Below are 23,342 nucleotides of genomic sequence, written 5' to 3' on the forward strand. Positions count from 1 at the left end.
TAGAGAGCTTTGTTCCCTCTGCCCTGTAGGCTTAGCCCTTCCTTGATGGGAAGGAAACAGTTCAGGCATCATCCATCTCCCCAGGAGGTGTGCAAACCTGGTTTGGAGCTATGTGTACTATGTGAAGCCATGTTTGAAATAGGGTTTCTAGTGAACCTTTTCCTGCATGCAATGCCAACTAACTGCCTGCTTTTAATTGGGCATTAACTCCCTAATAGATAGCGCCATCATCATTAACCAGGGTCCAGGTCCTACTCTCTACCATTGAAGGATTAGACAATTATGCAGTGTTTGACCAGACTTTGAAAATGCCTGATTTGGAACAGAATAGTGCCCATAAATACCTTAATGGAAAGAATGGCCAGCCCTCTGGCAATGTTATGACAGCTAAAAGAACTTAATAACCAGCTCAAAGTGTGTTCCCAACAGAGAAAGAAGATATACTTGGTAGAAACAAAAATATAAAAGATGAGAATTCTTCTATTGGCAGAGCATGTATATTTATACATTCTTCTGTGTTTAGGTCAGTGGTTGGAGAACACTTCCTGGAAGGACCAGGGTACACAAATGTTTTCAATTTGAGCTTGTACATTTCATCTAATTGGTCCCTGGGACAAGGTTCACTGCCCTGGAGGTGACTTGGCTTCATCTTTCAAACACACGCTAATGAATTTCAGGTCTGGGACAGAAAATGGCTGCTCCGTATCAGACAATCATGTGAACTTGGAATTGTTTCCCATGAATGTCTTCAAGGACTATGTAATACCACTCTGGATAGTGGGTTTTTCTGCCATCTCCAACCACAGATAACTTCCCTTGCTCAGGATACTCCGTGCTTGCCTACTTTTAAAACTTAGATTTGGCAGATTGCTTCATTTTTGAAGGGAACATTGTGGGAGAAAATATGGCAAAGATCATCTAAGTGGAGCCCGATGTATTAAAGGATATTTAGAAATAATCTTAAAGCAACCTGAAAAGATTGGTTTGGGTTGAATACATCTGCTTTGGTTTTCCTCTCAGCTGTTTGAAGTAAGAGAATATTCAAAAGGAAGACATTTTGCATATCTTTTTATATTGATACATCTTCAGGGATTTTATCTCCTCTTATCCAGCTCACCCAAAAAGTCAAGGAAGTGGAGTAGTTGAATATAGAAACGTGTTTTGTGTGGATGGAGAAGTAGGCTAATGAAGTCACAGACATCCTTTCATCAGAATGACTGGCCCTAAATAAAATAAAATTAAAAAAAAAAAAAAGAATGACTGGCCCTGAGCTCTGTGTGGCCCCCCCAATCCAGCCTGCACACCTTTGCAGTGCTTATAGAGACTTGGCTCTGACTAGTGTAAAAGACAAATGCAGTTAGTTACTCAGCTTTGCGCATGTCTTGCCTCTATGCTCAGAGTGAGTCACAATTTGTGTTGGGCCAATAGGTGAAAAAAATGTTGATTTCATGAATTTCTGTAATTTCCTTATGGAGTGGGAGAATTTCTGTTTCTGCATCTGCTGCTATATTTCTCCCAGTTATGCCGTTCGTCGTCTGTGAGACTGTGCACAGGCTGTGCATGTCTCCTGTCTGGACCTCAGTTCCCTCCTTCCTCTCTTAAGCAAGGTGTGCCAGGTGATCTCCTAAGGCCCCTTCCAGCTTCCAAGTCTGAAGTTCAGTTTCTTCTGTACATAAGAGGTCAGGGCATCAGTTGCATTAGCCATCTAGAGCCTACTTGGGTTTTCTCATTGATAAACTCACAGCAGATGAGTGAATGAACAGCAACACTCAAGTTTAGCTGAGAATTTGCATTGGGCATGCTGGAATGATCAGTGAAAATCCTGGGTGATGAAGCATTCCTGAGTGTCGGGCAGGGCTTGTCAGATGACAGTGCCCCATCAGTGCTGGATGCTTCCTGGGCATGGTGGCCTGTTTGAGATCACAAAAAAGCAGCATGAGGTAGTCCTGCATAGAGTCTGGCATCAGAAGGGCTTGGGTACCTCCATACCCCTGGCCATCCCCACTGACCCAAATACCCTAGCCTTATTACCTTGGCAAGTTACTTCACAGCTCTACAACTTGGGTTTGGTTATTTTTCAAATGAAGATATCTATTTTTCTGAGTGAAAAGTGTAAAGATAATGTATTTGAAAGTGTCTAGCAAAGAGGTGGACCTCCATAAATAGGTAACTAAACCCAGAAATGTGTAAAAATAAAACACAAAAGATAATTTTATCTGAAAGCCAAGGGGGGGGCAGAAAACTAACATTTGTGTAGTGAGTAACATTTCATAGAGGGCTTTAAGACAGAACATCTTTTAATCCTCCCAACCTGGTTTTACAGATGCAGAGATCCTGGCAAAGTTCTCAGGGTCACAACACCTGGAAAACAGTGGAGTCAAGATTTAAGTTCTGATTACAAACTGTTGTGCCCTTTTCATAATATGCTACAAACATACCATTGCATTTGGTTGATATATTTTATAGTTAAGATTATGCCTGTAATGATTCTGAAAAAGGAAATAAAGTACCAGAAATGGTAATGGTACCTATGTGGGGGGTTTCTCCTTATGCCCTTTTTATATGCCTACAGCTATACTGACTGCCATTTAAGACAAACCCAGGAAACCCTGGCCAGTTGCTCCTCACTTTATGGGATCTTAGTTCCGAAACAGCTCCTGAGGATAGTTGGAAGATTTGAATATCTCTGGGATGTCACTGTCCAGTTTCGAAATAATTTTATAAATGGGTTTCTTCCAGGAAGGATCTGAGTCTTTCCCCGCGGAGACAGCCCTGAAGAACTCCTGTAACGTCAAACTGGCAATTTCCAAGAAGCAATCTGGTACCTGCATTCCCAGAGAGACCCACAAGAAAGAAAAGACATGAGGCTATGGAGCCCTAATGCTGTGCAGACCTCAATGCTGCCTGTTCCTTGGGTGACGGGCTGAGAAGAGCATCTCTACTCTCCTGGCCCTCGATTTCTGCAGCCCTAAGAATTTCCCCTGCTCTCTCATCATGTACAAACCTTAAAATGATGGTCCCTGTGAGACAGCCCTGGGAAAAAGCATATGAGGGGCACTCTACTTTGTAGGAAAAGCTGCTTCTACTAATGGTGATGTTTTTAGTAAGTGGGAAGCTCTGACTCTGATTGAAATTATATTTGTGGTTCAAAGGAGGTTTTTATTCTTTTCCTTAGTGCCTAATGTTGAAAGGTATGCCCTCAAATTTACAACTGTTATATCTTTTGGAGTTGGATCCAAAAGACTTGGAATCATTCCTGCTTCCAAAGCCAAGTATGAGGTTGAGGGGACTCAAGAATATGTTCCAGGACCTCACACAGACTGGCACCATAAATGATGGGGGAGTCCCACAGGTCCTCTAAATCCAGCCTGGCCCAGGGCTGGCCAGGACTGCATGCCAAATGACCACCCCATGTGGAAACATAGGCAGCACTGCTCCCCCTCCACACCCCCTGACCCCAGAAGCCTCAGAAAGGAGGCTTAAGTTTCCAAACATATCATGACTGAACATCTAGTAGATGCCAATAGTTCTTCCCTTTTTGGAGGTATCAGAATCTAGTGAAAAGGGCAAGGAGAGGGGAATGTAGTCAGTGACCTACAGAGCAGGATGACAGTCCAGCAGAGCTGTCGGCTGCACACAAGGAAATGCGTGCCTAGATTAGAAGTTGTCACGGATGACATTTAGGCCATGTGCTCCCCCTTTACTGATGCTTTACCTCTAAGGTGCCACCAGTGTGCCTTCATAGAGATTCCCAAAGGACCAAGAAGCTTGAGTCCTGTTTATTCAGTATTTACAGAAAGAAAGGATTTGAGGTGACTTGCCATGAAAGGCCCACAAATAAAACTGTTCAAATGAGAAAAAAGGAACCAAATGATGAAATGAACAGAAATTGTAAAGAAAGTGGAGGCCAAGTCTAGGTGCTACCATCATTTAGTGGTGTGCCTCCTGGATAGAAGGGGGAAAAGGTCAACAAGCTATGGAACTTTTCAGTACAGAGTATTAAATCTAAAATGGCACAACACCTGGTCAACTTCTGCTTTAGTTTCAGAATGAAGACTGGCTGTATATTCATCTTGTGACATCCAACTGTTGCCTAAAAGAAGATCTTGAGTCTTATCTTTGTGGGCAATACAGACATTGGCCCCAAGCTGCCTTGGCTCTCACTGACTTAAGGACAGACACAGAAGGGGATCTTTTCTAAAACTCAATCACAAAGGGAAGGCAATCATCAGACCTCATGGGACCCAAGTATATGGTCTTACCTCAAAGTCATTTCCCTTGTTATAGTGCATATTGAGAGTTCGATAAAGTTCTGAGTTGCGGAGTACCACCAGCGTTTTGGGGTTTGTGACACCATCTGAAATCGCTTGCCGGGCAAATTTCTCCATTTGGATGTAATAAAACTCACGGAAGTTGCTGAACCATTTGATCATCTGGGAGGTTATGCAGCGGTTGAACTGTACAAACAATAGGCTCCATCAGGTCAGATGTTTACCATGAGGTGCTCAGCTTCCAGTTCAGCATAGGGCTTAATAAGGAGGGCTTCAACCACCATTAAAAAGGGCTTTCGTTTTTTAGAGAGGAAGGGGTGGGGGGCAGAGAGAATCTTGAGCAGTCCCCAACCCAGGGGTTGATCTCACAACCCTGAGATCATGACCTGAGCTGAAATCAAGAGTTGGATGGTTAACTAACTGAGCCACCCAGGCACTCCAAAAAGGGCTTTATTTTAAAAAGAAGCCACAGCTGTTTTCCTAGCCTATTCACTTATACACAGAAAAATCTCAATTAGCTACAATGGCTATTAGAAAATATTGTTTTCGTTATACTATATGTTGGCAAATTAAATTTTAATTTTAAAAAAGAAGGAAAAAAATGTTTTTGATATACTGGATTTATGACTTAAAAAAATTTTTTTAAATTTTTTTACCCATGAAAAGCTTTCCATGGTGTCTAGTATAACATTGGGAGGACCTGGGGTCAAAGCCAGATGTTTCTGCTGTGCATGGCAGCCCCAGAGCCTTCTGTCAGGTCAAGTGCAAAAAGAAGGGATAAAGGTGTAGATTGGAGAGCAGTTCGTAGCAACCATACAGTTGCAGAATGAATTGAAATTAGAGCTTGGTGCAGGAGCCACTTGAGCAACTGAATATGAGGGAAAGATCTGAAAAAAATGCAAAGATGTAGATACAAAATATTAGCAGCCCAATCCCAACACCCAGGGTAGAGGAGGCCCTCAGAAGCTTTTCAGGAACAGGCAAGGTCTGGTTCCAACCACCAGAGGTTGATTCTCCTGTCACACTCGATCTCTCTGCGCCTTCAATCAGGTTTGAAAGGTAGCACTTTGAATAGAAACAAGACAGTGAGGAAAAAAAAAAAAAAAGGAAACAAGACAGTGTACAACCCTTTATATATTCTTTCTTTTTCATGGTCTCCACAGTAGAGACAAAACACTAGGCTGAGATGCCATTTACTAATGTTTCCCTCTCCCTGCCACCTTCCCTCACCCCCCTCTACCCATTTGTTTCTGGGAATATCTACAGCTCAAAAGTTTAAAATTCAGATACCTAATCTTTGTGGCCCAAAGTTATTCATGCAGAGTCTCAACCCAGAACTGGAAATCCTACTGATGCCATCAGCAACATGAAGGGGACCTGAAGTGCTTGCCTCCCACTGGCCAGAACCCAGTGCCTCTTGGGAGTTTTGCAGAGGCTTTCAGAGGTGATAAATGACTCTACCTGGACATCAGGGAAGTAAGCCTTCAGGAGGTTGGAGCTGGGGTAGCGTGTGAAGAAAAACATCAGTTTGGCCTTCTTCAAGTGACCGGGATTTAGGCCCTCCTGGATTTATCTCAGCGTCAAGGAAAACTAACACCAGTTTGTCAGATAATTTTTATCAATTTATCCAAATAATGAATTGTCCTGCTCCTTATGGTTTCTATTTTATTTCATTTTATTTTTTTCTGGTTGAATGGTGTATTAGTTCCATTTTTTTTGTCTCTATGAAGTCTGATCAGATACACTTTTTCTTAGGGTGCCTGGCTGGCTCAGTCGGTAGAGCACATGATTCTTGATCCTGGGGTCTTGAGTTCAAGACCCCCACTGGGCTTGAGCTTACTGAAAAAAACTAAAAAAAAAAAAAAAAAAAAAAGAGAGAGAGAGCTTTTTCCAGATGTTGAATACCATATATGTACGGTAGATTTGCAGAATTTAAAAAACATTTTGATGTGTAAAAGTTCTGTGGCACATAGGATCTCAGCTTGTTGTACTTTGTGTGTGTGTGTGTGTGTGTGTGCGTGCGCGCGCTTTCAGAATAGAATGGGAAGAGATGGCAAGTCTGTGCCAGATCTCAAAACCCCACATAGAGATTTCCTTCCCCTTCTCTGCCTCAGTTTCCCTGTCTGTAAAATGAGATGAGCTGACTGGTCCCTGTTCTACTCTCACAGCTCCCTTTGCAGTGTTCAAGCCAACAAATGCCTAACCAGCCTGAGTACCAGATCCCAGTTTGCTTTGGCTCAGGAAGCTTGAATTTCTTGGCTGTGCGTGCTCCCAGCATGGCTGGCAGAGCTCTCCCTCACCCCTTCCCTGTGAAATATTTCCTTGCTGAATCAGGCCTTCCTTACCCTGGGCTGTTGAGGCTTTTTGTACAAATCTCTGTTGTAGCAGTGACCTTCCTGGAAGTTTTATCGCACGTTGTTGTGTCCCCATTTAGAATGTGAGCTCCTTGAGGGCAAGGATCTTATCTTTTCATCTTTGTATTCCACACGCCTAGCCCAGTGCTAGGAATGTAGTAGGTGCTCAATAAATGATTGTTGGCTGAAGGAACGAGTGAGTGATTGGATGGTCAACCTTAATCTGTACCAAAATATGGAAATTATGTTCCAACCCCATACCTCACCCTGAGAACAGATCACTTGTCTGCTAACAAGAGCAGGGGGCTGTGGTGTGACTGTCTTGCACCAGTGTGGGAAGGAAATAAAGATTCCGACATAACACATAGCATTCCCAGGGAGAGTCCTGGGGCTGGGTGCAAAGCGTGACACAGAGTAAGCTTGGAGTTCAGGTCAGAGAGTATACCTTTAGGACAGTTAAGACTTCCCATAGGACATACCAGTTTAGCCAAAGGAGACCAAACCAACTGATCACAGTTACCACTGGCATGGCACCCAGGATGCTGCCCTTGCCTCATTTGACCTACTACTTATCCTTCTCGAAGGTTCACAAATGCTGGGGAAAGAAGGCTGGACTTAGGAGTCCAAAGACCCAGTTTCAGATACTGATTTTGCCACCAATTTTGTGCAAGCCACTCACCTTCTCTGGGCCTCATTTCTAAAACGTAAGCATGGTAGTTAAAGCTTGTGCTTGGCAGTCAGATCCTGGGTTTGAATCCTGTCTCTTCCGTGTCTGTCTCATGACTTTAGGCAGATTAGTTTTTTTCTCTGTCCCTGCCTCTCAGACACCTGATCTAGGGTGGATGCTTGAGGATGAAGAGGTAACACAGGCCCAAGCCCCTTATCTGAAACTCTGGGCCAAATGGGGTTCAGATTTCAGAATTTGTTATTTTATTATGGTCACACGGTGCATGTGCCATATGTTAGTTAATGGCCAGAGCAGGGGCTGTGGCAGCAGTCCATAAACCAACACATTCCTATTTCCACAGCAAAGTGGATGGCTATTTACACTAAGTGAATAGTCTATAAAGAGCCTCCAATCAGTGCAGGTCAGGTTTTGGCACCAAAAATGTTTCCAGCAACCTTAGAGGGAAGAAATGACAGGGATTTTCAGAGCTCTTGAGTTCCAGAATTGTGGCTAAGTGGCGGTGGACGCACATGGGAACGGCTGGCACTGCCTGCCGCAGGGAAGGTGCGCAGCAGATGCTGCCCCCTACTGGCTGTCTCGTCACTCCTGCTCTGCCTGTTGCAGAAGTTTGTGATAGTTCTTTTACACTTCAAAGTAGCTTGCTCTCTGTAGCTTCCCTGGGCCAGGAACACATCTCTAACCGAGGGTAGGCAACAGGAATGAGGGAATAGTTGGGAACCAGGATGCTGCCCAGGGGCCTCAAATCACTCCTGGCAGCCAGGCCCTGGGCATGGGCTCCCAAAGCTCTCGGAGTTCCAGTCCTTATTTTCCGGAGCAGGGCTAGGCACCTTGGGTAGGTGCCCAAGAAATATCAGCATGCCCCTCCCAAGGGAAGTATAGCAGAGAACTTTTGGGGACTGAATCCTTTAGGTTTTTTCCACCATGGTCCAACTTTAACCACCAGCCTCTTACCAAAGGCCCAGACAGGTAGCCTTTGTCTTACAAGGCGATGTCCTAACAATCTGTCTCTACACCTCCAAGATTTCCTACTGCCCGAGAAGCAGTAGTGGCCTATGAGGTGTTCTCCGTGTTGGTTTCATGGTTGCTCGTGGCCTGCCTGCCTGCCTGGACAGCTCTCGGCAGTGCCCGAGCTTTAAGGGTGTTTCCAACACCTATGACCAGAAGAGGGCGCTCATGGCATTTAGGACACCAGAGCCCACACGGGTCCCACCCCATCTTTCTGCCCCTAAATACAGCTTCCCAGGAGAAGGACATGACTGTTCACACCTGGATATGCAGCTCCACAGACGCATTGACCTCTGGAGACCCAAGTCTAGGCTTCCCGTGAGAACCAGCAGTGGAGCTCCACCCTCTTAAAAAACAACATCCAAACTAATGTGGTCAGGAACTTTAGCCCTACCAGGATGCTTGTTGGAAAAGGATCTTTGGTCATGTGAGTTTGAGGTTGCAGACCTCCTCTTAGAGCTTCACATACAACATCGGCATGTTAAAGGTTCTGAGAAGTCCCGCAGTCAAACTACCCAGTGGTCGAAATAAACAGTATTTAAAAAAAAAAAAAAAAAAAAGAAAGAAAAAAAAAAATTAAAAAAAAAAAAGAAAAAAAAAATTAAAAAAAAATAAAATAAAATAAACAGTATTTAAACAACCAGTAGAAATCATCTAGTAGTTACCCAAGCTGTTTTTTTTCCCTAACTTACCAACTATTAATATCCTGAGGGAGGATTACTCTGGGCAACACTATTTGGAAGAGTGGAGTCTGCCTATGGGTTACAATAAGATCCAGATCCCTACAGACCTGGCCCGTGGGCACCCTCTCACTCCAGAGGCCTAGCCCCCAACCTCTGGTCATCCTCTCAGCTGCCACTTAGAAGCTGTTCCTTAAACTAGAGGCCTCTTATCTCTTCCGGCTGCCTCTTGGGTCCAGTCCCTCAGGAAAGCATCCCCTTTTCCATCTTCCTCAGAAATTTCTTGTCCTTCATAGTTTCCCTGTGAATTACCTGGACAATGCATGTTTTTTTGACTGTGGAGCCAAGAGATTGGGGAAGCCATAATTCAGATGAGGTCCTTCCTCGGACCCTCTCTGCCTAGGTGTACAGGTCACTGACAACCAAATTATGGGGGTTTTCTTCCCATAGGGCATTTGTCATATTTTGGAAGCCCATTTGAGTTTAAAAGCAAACAAAACTCTTTCAGACCCAAAGGAAAGAGTCAGTAGTGGTGGAATCCAGTGTGTCACTGAAGAAGGTAAATGAGCCTCCCCAGCAGCCTCAAATCCCAGAATGTGGCCACCACCTTCTCAGAACCTAGTAACTACAAACCACAGGGAAGGAGAGCCTGGAAGCAACATTAAGGCCATCGGGAGAGCAAAGCCATGTCATGCCATGGGGTTATCTGTCCCCGACTCTGCTCATCTTCCAGACTTCCCGTTTCTCTGGGCTGTGGCACCAAGCACTTCAGTTACTAGTAAAGGATACATGGACTGAAGGTAAAGACAGCACATCCGGGGCAGCCTGCAGGCCACCCTGTTCCAGCTTCACTGAGGGAAGGAGGGCCAGTCTTTCCAAAGGCGGGGAAGCAAAGGGCAAGGGGTACTGCTGCTGCCTCAGAACCGATGGCCGCAGTCTGGCTGCTCCCCAAGGTCGCAGGGCGGACTCTGAGGAGGGATGGCTTTGGAAAGACGAGTCCTGGGGCAGACTGCTGCTCCAGTGACTGCTGGGTCCACACCCCAGTAGCTGGCGGAGAATCTGATTTTCCTGGACTTGGGAAGGTGTGGTCAAAGGGCAGTTTGCTGGGGGACCCTGACAGGGTCTGGAGATCATCCTCAGGGAGACAGGGTACCTAGGAGGATCCAAGGACTTGGCCAGGGATAAGTTTCGCAGTGGGACCCCGGTCAGTGGCTGGGCCCTCCTGGGCAAGGTGGCCAAAGGAAAGAGATCTTTACAGGCACCTCTCTCGGGAGGGGAGGGCTCACTTCTCCCCTCTGGCACAAGCCCCTGGAAGCTTCTGCCCAGCTGAGTCAGGTGGCCTGGGGGATCCAACAGTACCTTTTGTAATACTGAGTCCACAGCTTGGGACACTGCCTCGGTCAACTCTTTCCTCAGAATCTCCAGCAAAGCCCGTGCTCCACACGGAAGGAACCTGGGCTCCTCAGACTCGTATTCCACATCGGATGCCCTGTGTTTTTCCTCTCCGGAGAGGTCCCCACGGGAGCCCTGGTAGTGGTCACTGCCCACCACCCAGGGCCTAGATCCATAGCCCTTCCTCTGCTTCACACTCAGAGGGCCCTTGTCCGTCTCGGAGCCTCCTGGGCCCTGAGCCGCGTCCCTGGGCTCAGCAGCCTGCAGGATGTGCTTCTGTAAATGTCTTAGCTGTTGCTTCAGCTGATGGAGCTGTTCTCTCACCCGAGGGCCCCCTTTCCTGCTGTCATGGTTCCCAGCAGGGCCTGGCTTCAGGGGGCCTTGCTGCACGGGAAGGCTCTGCTTCCTCTTCCGCTCCCGCGCCCTCTCTGGGCAACATGCGGCCTCCCTGGCTCGAGCACCGTCTGGCAGCAGAGCGTTGGGAGAGAGGCACATGCCTTGGACGATGGTCTCCACTCTGGCCCTCTTTGCCTGGATATTCTCATCCCAGAACCAGTCAGGGTCGGCAAAGCTAGAGCTGGGGACTGGGCTCCAGGCAAAGGGGGAGCCTCCGGCCTTCTCTCGGGGGACTGGGCTTCTCTCGCCTTCCATACAGGGCTGTGCCAGGTGGGAGCAAGCCCGGGACAGAGGAGGAAGCAAGCCAGGGTTTGGATCCATCCCCTGGCTCCACGGGCACCTGCTCAGAGGGTTGGTTGCAGCTCCGCGAGGGAATCCCTTCTCCTAAGGTCCTCAGGTGGAGGGGTACCCAGAGTGAGCCAGGGGTTCCTCCTCCGCACTTAGAAGGATGAGAAGCAGCCGTCAAGGATTCAAACTCTGTGGTGCCAGGGCTTACAAACCTGAGCAGACTCTGCAGAACTAAGAGACAGGAAGAAAAGAATAGCGTATGTGACTTTGAGCTGTGCAAACAAATAACCTAGAGATGTTCTTAAAATGCAGATTTGGATTTAGCAGGTCTGGGGTGGGACAGAGATTCTGTATCTCTAACCAGCTCCCAGGCGATGCTGTGCTTGCTGGTTGGGATCCTACTTTAAGAAGATTCCTAAGAGAGATCCTTCAGGGAGAAATTCTCTAGCTAGGGCATGACAATAGAATAATAATAATGAATGTAACAGCAGTAGCTAACTGCACAACTGGCATCATGCCAAGAGCTTTACATCCATCACCCAATATAATTCTCATAACAACTCCCTGAGAATGTTGTCATTCTCATTTAAGAGATAAGGAAACAAAACAAGGTTTATCTGATTCAGAGTAACTTTCTTAGCATCTACCACCACAGAATCCACACCCCCAACCCCGGCCCTCACCAGCCCCCCGACCTCAGGTACTTGTTAAAAATAACAAATTCAGTAGCCCCAACCAGTCCTGCAAAATCAGAATCCCTTCATACTGGGGCCGGGAACCTGCATTTGAAAACAGCAAACCAGAGTTTGAGAACCAGCTGTTTGACCACTACACTGTCCTGCTCCTGGAAGAATCTGATTACACATTCATTGTTCACATTCAATAACTATTTAGTAAACACCTCCAAAAAAAAAAAAAAAAAGGCACCTCCGAGGCATCAGGCCTTTGAGCACCTGGAGAGACAGTGGTGAACAAGACCAGCTGAGTCCTGCTCTCATGGAGCTGGCTGTCTACTGGGGGAAGAGAGAATGAACAAATCTATTTTCAGGTCGTAATACCTGCTATGAATGAAAAGTGCAAAAAGGGACTGGAAATTAGGCTGAGGGTGTGGGAAGGAGGAAGCTATTTCAGGAAAGCTTGCCTAAAGCTATTTTTTCCCCCACAAAATACCACCATACTTTAACCAAGAGGCTTCAGATCGCAAGTGTAAGGCACTTGGAGTTTACAAAACATTTGTACATGCCACCTCCTTGCACCTCTCACCAAGCTGGAGAATCAGTGTGATGCTCCCATTTTACAGATGAGGAAAACGGAGGCTCAGTGAGGCTGAGAGCGGCCCCCAGTTACTAAGATACTACGACTCCAAATCCTTTGACACAACCACACTTTTAGCTGCCTCCCTGGAGAAAGAAAGACCGTATAAGAGATTGATTTCAGGGTGCTTGGGTGGCACGGTCAGTTAATTGTCTGCCTCTTGGTTTTAGCTCAGATTCTGATCTAAGGGTTGTGAGATTGAGCTCCAAGTCGAGTTCTACACTCAGTATGGAGTTCTGCTTGAGATTTTCTCTCCCTCCATCCTCTCTCTCTCTCTCTTTCTCTCTCTCTCTAAAATGAATAAATACATATTTAAAAAAAAAGAAAAAGAGATGACTTCTCTGTCAGGTGGATGGCTTCCTTTCCTACAAGAGGTAAATTAACTTCTTTCCTCTACAAGTTTCCACTCTCCTTTGCTTCTCTTGCACAAATGCTAGCAGGAGAGTCTGCTTGCTCTCTTCCTACTTCCCATCTAAAGCTTACTTGGAGTTCTCTACCTCCAGCAGAGCTTAGCTTTTCAGCAGCCACTGGGTTCTTGTGCGGACGTGGCCACTGCCTCCACCTGGAGCTTCCGGACAACCAGCAGAGACACCCAACACAAGCTCCCCGTGAGCAATGTGCCCCCCAAGTGCCAGGGCAGAGGCAGGGAAGTGGCGGCAGCTGCAGAGCCATCACACGGAAAATGAAAGCAATGTTCATGGGTCAGAATAATTAGAAGGTTTTTGCTTTGAGTAAGACATTTGTTAATTACTAAGATAAAATAGATGCTTTGCCAAATTAAGATACACTTAAAAACTTATCACCAAACTTATCCCAACAGTTTGGATGCTTTACCACCTCTTGAAGAGAGACATGGTTCTTAACTTCCTGTGATCATTTGACAATGATTATATTTTATTTGTATAATATGAAAAAGTTATCTTTACATCAACTCTCACCATCTGCTAGGCATATCTGGGTCATTCTTTAAGCATGCATTGGCTGGGTTCTACTAATAACAATCACTGAACTAGCGGAATTGATATTTTAATAATGAGAGACTCACAATAATATAAACTCTACATATTTTCAGTTAGGTACTTTCCAAAACGAAGAGGGGATTGATTATGGTTATTTTAACTGCTGAGTGAACATCTGCTTAAATTCAACACTTTTATTTTTTATTTGTTTATTTTTAAAAGATTTTATTTATTTATTCATGAGAGACACACAGAGAGAGACAGAGAGAGAGAGGCAGAGACACAGGCAGAGGGAGAAGCAGGCTCCGTGCAGGGAGCCTGACGTGGGACTCGATCCCGGGTTTCCAGGGTCACGCCTTGGGGCGAAGGTGGCTCTAAACTGCTGAGCCACCCGAGCTGCCCAAATTCAACACTTTTAAACCTAAACTCCATAGCTGCCCCTCTGCCTCATGGCTCATACTACCTATCTTGTTTAAGCTGGAAGCTGGGGAGTCTCTTTGACTCCTCCCTGACTCCTCATCCTCAACATTAATTTGGTTACCACGTCTGGTAATTTATGGCAAAAAAATTGCTCTGGACTGCATTCCACCATCCCTTTCCCATTACACTTTCTCGATTCAGCGTCTCAACTTTTTATCCAGATAATTCCAGTACTTCATGACTGGTTCTCCTATCCTTTAGCATCTCCTCACACTGGTCCTTTTACATTCATTCATGCATTCATTCATTCACTCAACAACATGCATCAAGTGCTCACAACAGACAAAATCCTCTGCCCATGTGAAGCTAACATTCATGCAAAGGGAGCCAGATGTCATAACACAGTAGGTAAGTATGGAAGGTCATCATATAGGGTCATGTTGGCCACTGTGAAGACCTTGGCCTTTACTCTGAGATAAATGAGGATCCACCAGAGGTTAGAAGTAATATGACCAGACTCAGTTTTTTTAAAGGATCATTCTTTACTAGATGGAAAATAGACTGGGGATGGGAAACAAGTATCGAAACAGTCTTAGGAGGCTCTAGGCATCTAGGCAGTGACCTAGAGGGTAATAATGTAGATGAGGTGTCTGGGACCAGGATGGTAGCAATGTAAGTGGTAGTTACATCAGTCAGATCCTGGATACATGTTGAATGTGGAGCTCATTCAATTTGCTAACAGATTGGATATGGAGCACAAAGAGAAATAAAGTATCACTGATTATGACTCAAAAGAGTCTGGCCTGAGCTGAGCCACTGGAAGGACAAAATTGCACAAGCTGAGTCAGAAGGATTATAGGGGAGTGGGTTTGGGGAGGAATATCAAGAGCTCAGTTTTTCATGTGTTGAAGTTGAGATAAGTATGAGACATCTAAATGAAGATGTTGAGAAAGCAGTTGGATAAATAAGCCTGGGACTTAGTGAAAAAATCTGAGCTAGGGGATCCCTGGGTGGCGCAGCGGTTTGGTGCCTGCCTTTGGCCCAGGGCGCGGTCCTGGAGCCCCGGGATCGAATCCCACGTCGGGCTCCCGGTGCATGGAGCCTGCTTCTCCCTCTGCCTGTGTCTCTGCCTCTCTCTCTCTCTCTCTGTGACTATTATAAATAAATTAATTAATTAATTAAAAAAAAAATCTGGGCTAAAAGTATAAAGTTGGTGGTTGTCACTATATAGATGGATGAGCTCACCAAGGAATGAATGTACACAGAGAGGAGGAAGGGGCTAAGGTCCGAGTCCTGGGACGTAGCAACAAGAAGAGGCCGGAGTAAGAGGGGAATCAGTCAAGGATGAGAAGTGATCAGCAAGGTGGGAAGAAACCTAGGGGACTATAGTTCCTGAGAGCCAAGTGAAGACAGTGTTTCTAGAAGCAGGGAGATGTCCAGTCACATAAGGATTGTTAGTAACATAGAGGTGTTCCAGAGCTTGATCAGGGAAGTTTTGGCGGAGTGCAGGGAGAAAAAGCCTGGTTGGAGTGGATTTAAGGCAAAGGACAAGAGCAGGAATTGGTGTAACTATGAGAACCCCTTCAAGGAGTTTTGCAAGAGGAGAAATGGGGACAAGTGGCTAGAAGGAGAAATGGGGTCAAGGAGGGTATCTCAAGATAGAAGAAATAACAGCATAGACAGCCCGGGTGGCTTAGTGGTTTAGCGCTACCATCAGCCCAGGGCCTGATCCTGGAGACCCAGGATGGAGTCCCACGTCAGGTTCCCTGCATGGAACCTGCTTCTCCCTCTGCCTGTGTTTCTGCCTCCCTCTCCCCCTCTATGTCTCTCATGAATAAATAAATAAAATCTTTAAAAAAAAAAAAAAAAAAAAAAGAGGGGATTCCTGGGTGGCTCAGCAGTTTAGCACCTGCCTTTGGCCCAGGGCACGATCCTGGAGTCCCGGGATCAAGTCCCACGTCAGGCTCCGGCATGGAGCCTGCTTCTCCCTCCTCCTGTGTCTCTGCCTCTCTCTCTCTCTCTCTCTCTCTATGTCTATCATAAATAAATAAATAAATCTTAAAAAAATTTTAAAAAAAGAAGAAGAAGAAGAAATAACAGCATATTTGTGGGCAAATGGTGATGTTGTAGAAAGATAGTTTGCTAAAGAAAAAAAAAAAGGATAGTTTGCTAATGTAGGCCATAGGGGGAGAATTTCTAGAGCCTGTCCTGTCCTTGGGTAGGAAGGTGGGGGTGAAATGTCATACATGGGGAGAGATGGACTTTAGAGAGAAGAACCCTTGGTTCGTCCATGATAGAGGGGGGAAGGCAGTGTATGTGGACAGGAACTGCCAAGCGGTAGCTGCAGTGATGGAAGCTGGTCGAAATTCCCTTCTTATTGTCTCCATTTTGTCAGCCACACTGGCATCAGCATTAATTTTCTAAAACACAGGCCTGCTTATGCCCTTGCACGGAATGAGTCTTTGCTAGCTCCCTGTTAAATATAAGGTACAGATGTCTCAGCTCCTCTGGAGCCACTGTCCTCAAAACTTGCCTCATTTTAAGGTTGCCACTGAGCTGTCCTGGGCTCTGTTCCCTGAGCACGCCAGACTCCTTCACGACTCTGGGTCTTTGCACTTGCCGTTCCGTCTGCCTGCAAGGCCCTGCTCTGACTTTTCACCTGACAAACCCCTACTCCTTTTCCTGGAATGAAATGTCTACTGAAAATTCTACTGAAATGTCACCTCCTCTCCGAAGTGATCACTGTCTCTTCTTTGAGTTCAAAAAAAAAAATAGACTGTGAGTTCTCTTTGTGTCCCCAAGTAGTGCCTGATTGCCAATTGTCACCAAATAGATGTTTGCTGACTCCGTTGCATAAAGTGTTTTGTATGCATTCACAGAGACTGATTTTCATCTCTTCATCAGAGGTACATTATTTCAGATCTTTCTAGCATCTAAGTGGAACAAAATCAATATAGAGTCAGATAGACACCTAGGGCATGGAACCACCGACTTTGCCAAACCTCCCTTGCAGGTTTTGTTTTTTGAGGTTCCATGCAGTCTGTGTGCTCCAGAAGACAGAACTCCCAGGGGAAGAGACGGAGCTCAGTGTGCCTAACGAAGCAACAATCAGCAGGAATGTCCTGAGGCCAGAAATGAGAAATCCAGCCAGACTCCACTGTGGTTGGATGCCCAGAGACGTTTACGCCCATCTCTGTAGGACAATCACGGAAAGTCTGCATCTGGCAGCTAAGAAACAGGAAGCCTCTGCGCTGGGCCAGCAGGCCACCCAGAGCCGTTTACCTGGGTGTGGCACAGAGCAGCAATGCTTTCTGTTTAAAAATTAACTGGCGGCTTGCATTCACGTTGACAGAATAGCAATTGGCATGACCCTTTAAAAATAGCTTTACTGCTTTTCTTAGATGATGAAAGCCCTAGAAGGTCATTTTACTTCCCAAATAGAGTCGTATTGAGAGGAAAAGAAAGACACCTATAATGCTGCCTCCTAGGGAAAAAAAATCACAATTAACATTTTGGTGTTTGTCTTTTTTTTTCCATACTTTTTTCTCTGTGTACAGATAAACTTACATGATTTCTCCTAATTATATAAAATTTTAAAAATTGAATTATAAATAAAGCTAAAGTCCTATAGCTTCCTTTTCTTTCTTTCTTTCTTTCTTTCTTTCTTTCTTTCTTTCTTTCTTTCTTCTTTCTTTCTTTCTTTTTTTTTGTCTTTCATGTCAATAATTACCAATCTACAACATTGTAAAAGCTGATGATATTCCATTGTATGTATATATCATAATTTATTTAATAAAGTCCCTTTCGATTAGAGAGGCAGGTTTTTTTTTTCTTATGTTGTCACTAGTATAGCAATACTAACAATAGAGCTTGGAGGTAGAGAGCATGGACCAGAGAGTCAGACTGTTTCGATTTAAATCCCTAGAGCCAAAATTCAATCAGTCAACCAACCAACCAATCAATCAATCCCTAGAGCCACTTACTAGCTTTGTGATCTCTCTTTATCTCAGCTTTCTCATCAATTACATGGAAAAAGCCAAAACACCTACTGTTACCATAGGGTTGTTTTAAGGATCCGGTTTTTAGAATGGTTCCTGGCATCTAGTAAATTACTGATAAGTGTTAGCTAGTGTTCTTATGAATAATATTGGGATGAAAAGTATTTTCTATATCTCCGGGAACTTACACTATTTTTTGCTTGGAATATATTTCTAGAAGTGGAAATTCTGGGTCAAAGACTAGGCATGTGTGATACTTTTATACTTATTGCTCAACTGCCCTCCAGAATTGTACCAACTGATCGGTGGTAGAGATGAGGGACTGAAAGAGACCTTTCCATGGTTACTCTGTATATTTCTATATTAACCGAATTTTTATAAGGATATATACAAACATTGCATTGTTTGTATATATATTTTTAAATAGCCAATTTTCCTTCTTTTTTTTTTTTTAAAAAAAAGCATTTATTTATTTATTTATTTATTTATTTATTTATTTATTTGAGACACAGAGAGAGAGGCAGGCAGAGACATAGGCAGAGGGAGAAGCAGGCTCCATGCAGGGAGCCCGATGTGGGACTCGATCCCGGGTCTCCAGGATCGCGCCCTGGGCCCAAGGCGTGATCCTGGAGACCCGGGATCGAGTCCCACATCGGGCTCCCTGCATGGAGCCTGCTTCTCCCTCTGCCTGTGTCTCTGCCTCTCTCTCTCTCTGTGTGTGACTATCATAAATAAATAAAAAATAAAAGATAAATAAAAATCACGTTTAGGAAGAGTTTATAGAACATTATTTTATAATAAGTAGGGAAAGAGAAAATCACTTATTAAAAATACAAAGGAAAAAATAAATAAAAAATAAAAATACAAAGGAGAAAAGATGAAAAAGAAATACATTAAAATGTCAGCAATGTTGTTTACAGGTGATAGAACCATGGTTAGTTCTTTGTATTTCTTCTTTTTGCTTTTCTGTATTTTCCATATTTTCAATGGGTACATTTTCACATTGTAATTTTAAAAAAGCAAACAGTGCCCTTGATAATAAAAAAATTCACATTTGTGGGGAAGGCTATGCATGTATGGGGACAGGGGATCTATGGGAAATCTCTCTACCTTCTGCTCCGTTTGGCTGTGAACCTAAAACTGTTCTAAAAATTAAAGTCTACTAAACAAACAAACAAACAAAGCTTGAATTTTCTCATTGACTCTTTCCTAGATATACATTTCTGGGCACCAGAATAAAAAGCTCCACTAGAGAAGCAAATTTAGCTGCAAACATGAGCACAGAACACAGGGCTCATGAGATAAGTGCAAAGTTATGTAGGATTTTACAGATAGAAAGTGTAAAATGAGAATAAGGTGGAATTTCAAGGGAATAATAGGCCTAAGAAAGAAACTGTGTGCCTGAAGTGTTAGAGGCTGTGGGCATGAGCTGAAAAGACAGCCAAGGTCCCTGGAATTTTCAACTGCACAGATCACCTCTTAGCAGAGGAGCCCTTCTCCCTGTGAGTCTATGCCCTTGCAAAAAAATCTTCCTTGATATGTGTCCAAGGGGACAAAGGGAAAGGAAAGCTCATGGGGTTGGTTGAGGTGAGACCAGCAGCTCACAGGCTCCCCTTCTGTGCGGTGCCCACGTTTAGGGAACAGCAAACACCTCTGATACACTCCAGCAGGGCCACCAGAGAACCAATCAGTGAAGCAAGGTGGGCTGTGGGGCATCATGTGAAGCCCCAGAGATACATTCTCATTGCTGCCATTGATGCTCGATCCAGATTTAGGCAGGACGGTTGGATTCAGTGGGACCAGTCTTGCACCTGCCACCCACAATACGGTTGGACAAATAGGAAGATGCCTTAGCCTGAAATAGCCTCTCACAAGCAGATGTCACAAGATCTAAGGGTCCACCACAGAGAACCCATGTTAGTGATCACACGTCATGTACAAATACAGTATTCTTGAGCAGCCTCACATCTAGGTACTTACAAGGCTTAACAAACTTTAGCTGCCAATGTAAACCTGTTCAGGGTGGCACATCTCAAGGTCATACAGCATGTTTATACTTACTAAGATGTTTTCGTATACAGCCTCATCTCTTGCATTCTCTGGGGGCCCCCCTGCATCATCCCTATGTGGCTATAGTTTGGGGATGGATGACCCCAGCCATCTCTGGCCCAACTCTGGATAGCTCTCCCTGCATTGGCTGGTGGTGGAAATAGGTAGAGGAGGTCAGTTTGACAGCCTAGTCCATAGACATAAATACAACCAAGTCAGAAGCCTGCTGGTCTGCATCATTGGTGTCTGTGAGGGTGATCTCCTGGGTGTTGGACCTGGGTCAGACTCACTACTAGCTCTTCTGTGATCTTACGGAAGTTAATTTTGCCTCTTTCCCTTCTCAGATTCTTCATCTACAGGAGGGAATTGGGTTGGTAACAGTGCTATTTCCCAGGGTTGTAGTGTCTGCTCTCTCCAGCACCAACAATAGGCACTCCTTAATTTGCAATTTCCTTTTCCTCCAGGGTGGGCCTGGGAGGCCCCACAGCCCTGGAACTTTATTTAGCCCTGGAGGGGATTTAGGGATCATCTGGTACTGTGCATAGTTTCCAGATTTTTAGATTTCAACCATTAATAAAATGAAAACAAACAAAAAATTGGACCAGCCTGAGTGGTCTTGACATTTTATTTGTAGATAAGAGCCCCCCAAAAATAAATCTGCAAAAGACTACAATCTGCTATCATTTTTATCTCATAAAAGAATCTTAACTATCCAGATTTTTAAAAAGAAAAAAAAGAGAGGGAAGGAGGAAGGGCATAATATTCAAATTTATTTAGATTTGTAAAAAACCTCTTTACATTGTCTTTTCTGAAAACCAATGAAAACATCACAGACCAGTGTTAGGGAACCTTGGATCTTCATGCCCTGCCCTTGCTGTATGGATGAGACAACCAAAGCCTGGTGAAGGGACGTACCCAAGGTCACAAAGTGGCTGCAGTTTATCGTTGCTATCTAGCAAAACTCTTGCGGATGTGAGATCCTTTCATGTGGTCAAGACTGGGACCCTGGGCTGGGAGTTAGGAGGTCTGGGCTATTCTACAGCCATTTGCCCTCAAGCCAGTTTCTTCTGCTCTTCTAAAATGGGGATGAAATCGTCCCCTCACTCAAGACTGGTGTGAGAACCTGATGAAAGAAGAGTTTTAAAAGTGCTCTGGAGGGGGTCCTGGGTGGTTCAGGGGTTGAGTGTCTACCTTCTGCTCAGCTCTTGATCCTGGGGTCCTGGGATGGAGTCCCACAACCTGCAGGGAGCCTGCTTCTCCCTCTGCCTGTGTCTCTGCCTCTCTCTCTGTGTCTCTCATGAATTAATTAATAAAATATTCAAAAAAAAAGTTTAACAAAAAAAATATTAAAAAGTGCTCTGGAGATGTGTATCAGGGTATTACAGAGTGAGGCATTAGGAGCGAAAAGTCCTGCTGTCTGTGATTTGCTCGAAAATATTTCAGCCAACAAAACCAGATGAAGCAAATATGGCACCATATTAACCCTGATTAAATCTAGGTGGTGGGGATGGCTATACTAGGCTCTCCACTTTTCTGCATACTTGAAAATTTTTATAATAACTATTCCACCATTTAAAAAGAAAAAAGTGCTCTGGCAAGGTAAATGGAAGAGATGATGTTACTCACAGAGAAGATGCCCTCAGGGAGATCCAAGTGGTGGGCTCTGCAGCCAGGTGGGGCCTACTACCCCAGAAGATGGAGCAGCCCACTCTTCACCAGCCTTGGGCAAGAAGAACCATGGTGAGGAAGTGATTTTGGCTTCCTCCTCAGGCAGGCCTGGTGCCTGTGGCTGAGTGAGGGAAGCCTCCTGCCCGCCCCTTCTTAGCGCAAGGCACCGTCTGACAGACCCAGCCCTGAGGCAGCACCGAGGACAGTGGGGGCTGCCTAGCGCAGCCAACCGGTGCGGGGGGGCTTATGAATATGCAGATAGAGGCCAGAGCTGGTTGGCTACCCCCCCTGCCATCTCCCACCCCCGCCCCAACTCAGATGCCCAGAAAAGTCAGCTGAGAGAAGACTTTCCAGAAATGCCATCTCTTCCTGCTTAAAAACCCATGAAGTCCCTTAAAAATGTGGGGGAGTGAATTACCCAGCTTCTCCCATTACACTGGCCTCCGGGGGAGCTCCTGACCTCTGCTTCCAAATTCCCCAGTGAGGCTGCTCCAAACTGAACATCTTTCTCCCTGTGCCTCAAGCATCTGAGGCTACTAAAACCAGCTCAGCACCAAAATATGGGATATCAGCCCAGCAGGAAGGAGTGGCCGCGTGGCTTTTCCTTCCAGCAGAGGTCTAAACACTGTTGGGGAGGCTGTTTGCTGGGCCTAAAGCCTCTGTGTCTGGCAGAGCTGGGGAGAACTCACCCTCCAAATCAACCTAACCTCAAACATCACTTGAATTTTGCCATCTTCTCCTCCTTCAGTTTGGGAAGTGGAGTGTATGTTGTGTTATCCAGCAATGAAAATCAGTGAACTACAGCTCAACTCAACATGGGTAAATCCTCAAAACATAATGCTAAGTGAAAGAAGTCACAGAATGATAGAGGCACTGGGATTCCATTTATATTACATTTTAAAATAGGCCCAAAAATGTCTAGATTTTCATTGAGTATATTCATTCATCCATTATCTTTAATTACAACTGAATGGAGAGATGGATAGATAAATGGAATCTAGGTATCATGAGTAATATACAAAGTGAATATAGGATATAGTCTCTATATCCAGAGATGGAAACAGGAGTCCAGAGGGAAACAGGCTGTCATCCAGCCATTGATCATTACCTGATCAATAATATTCAAAAAATATAAACAATGATATGAGCGTATAGTTCAGACCATACACATATGAATACTGGGGGATTTCAGGTAAAAGAATGTTGTGTGTATTACCTAAGGTGAGCTGCCCACTCTGTTGTGTTTTTCATTAACTAAGCCATTTATCCTTTCTAGAAACAAAATTTTTTCTTACATAATTTGAGAGTAAATATATCTTTTCTTCACTTTAAAAAATAGGCCAAACAAGTCTACAGTTTAGACACACATGTATAGAAGCTGTAGTGAAAGGGAGGGACTGGGTAGTATATAGTTGAGCCCAGCAGTGGTTAACTCTGGGAGTACCTGCAAGAAGGGCCACATAGGGCTTTTCCATTCTAAGCTGGATGGTGGATATGAGTATTCCTTTTACTGTTTTTCTTTAAATCATACACATATATTTATATACCCTTTAGAATATATATATATATATATATATATATATATTTAAAGATTTTATTTATTTACTTGAGAGAGAGCAAGAGAAAGAGCACAGAGGGAGAGGGAGAAGCAGACTCCCCGCTGAGCAGGGAGCCCAACCCAGGAGCTCCATCCCAGGACCCTGAGGTCATGACCTAAGCCAGAGGCAGATGCTTAATGGACTGAGCCACCCAGGCACCCTTGAGTGTATATTTTATAACAAAAAAAAAATTTTAATTCCTTTTTGATGGGGCACCGGAGTGGCTCAGTCTGTTAAGTATCTGCCTTCAGCTTGGGTCATG

General features: G+C 44.7%; 1 protein-coding gene across 1 annotated transcript; it reads right to left on the minus strand.

Moving 5' to 3' along the window:
* Positions 1 to 2,554: 2,554 nt before the first annotated feature.
* On the minus strand, positions 2,555 to 11,255 carry PROX2 (prospero homeobox 2). Its single transcript, XM_072839344.1, is given in 4 exon segments — positions 2,555 to 2,825; positions 4,263 to 4,457; positions 5,733 to 5,861; positions 9,788 to 11,255. Coding segments are annotated over 4 exon segments (1,830 nt in total). The 5' UTR covers positions 11,108 to 11,255; the 3' UTR covers positions 2,555 to 2,639.
* Positions 11,256 to 23,342: the final 12,087 nt, after the last annotated feature.

The sequence above is a fragment of the Canis lupus genome, chromosome 9 (assembly GCF_048164855.1).
Source record: "Canis lupus baileyi chromosome 9, mCanLup2.hap1, whole genome shotgun sequence".
Classification (NCBI taxonomy): Eukaryota; Metazoa; Chordata; class Mammalia; order Carnivora; family Canidae; genus Canis; species Canis lupus.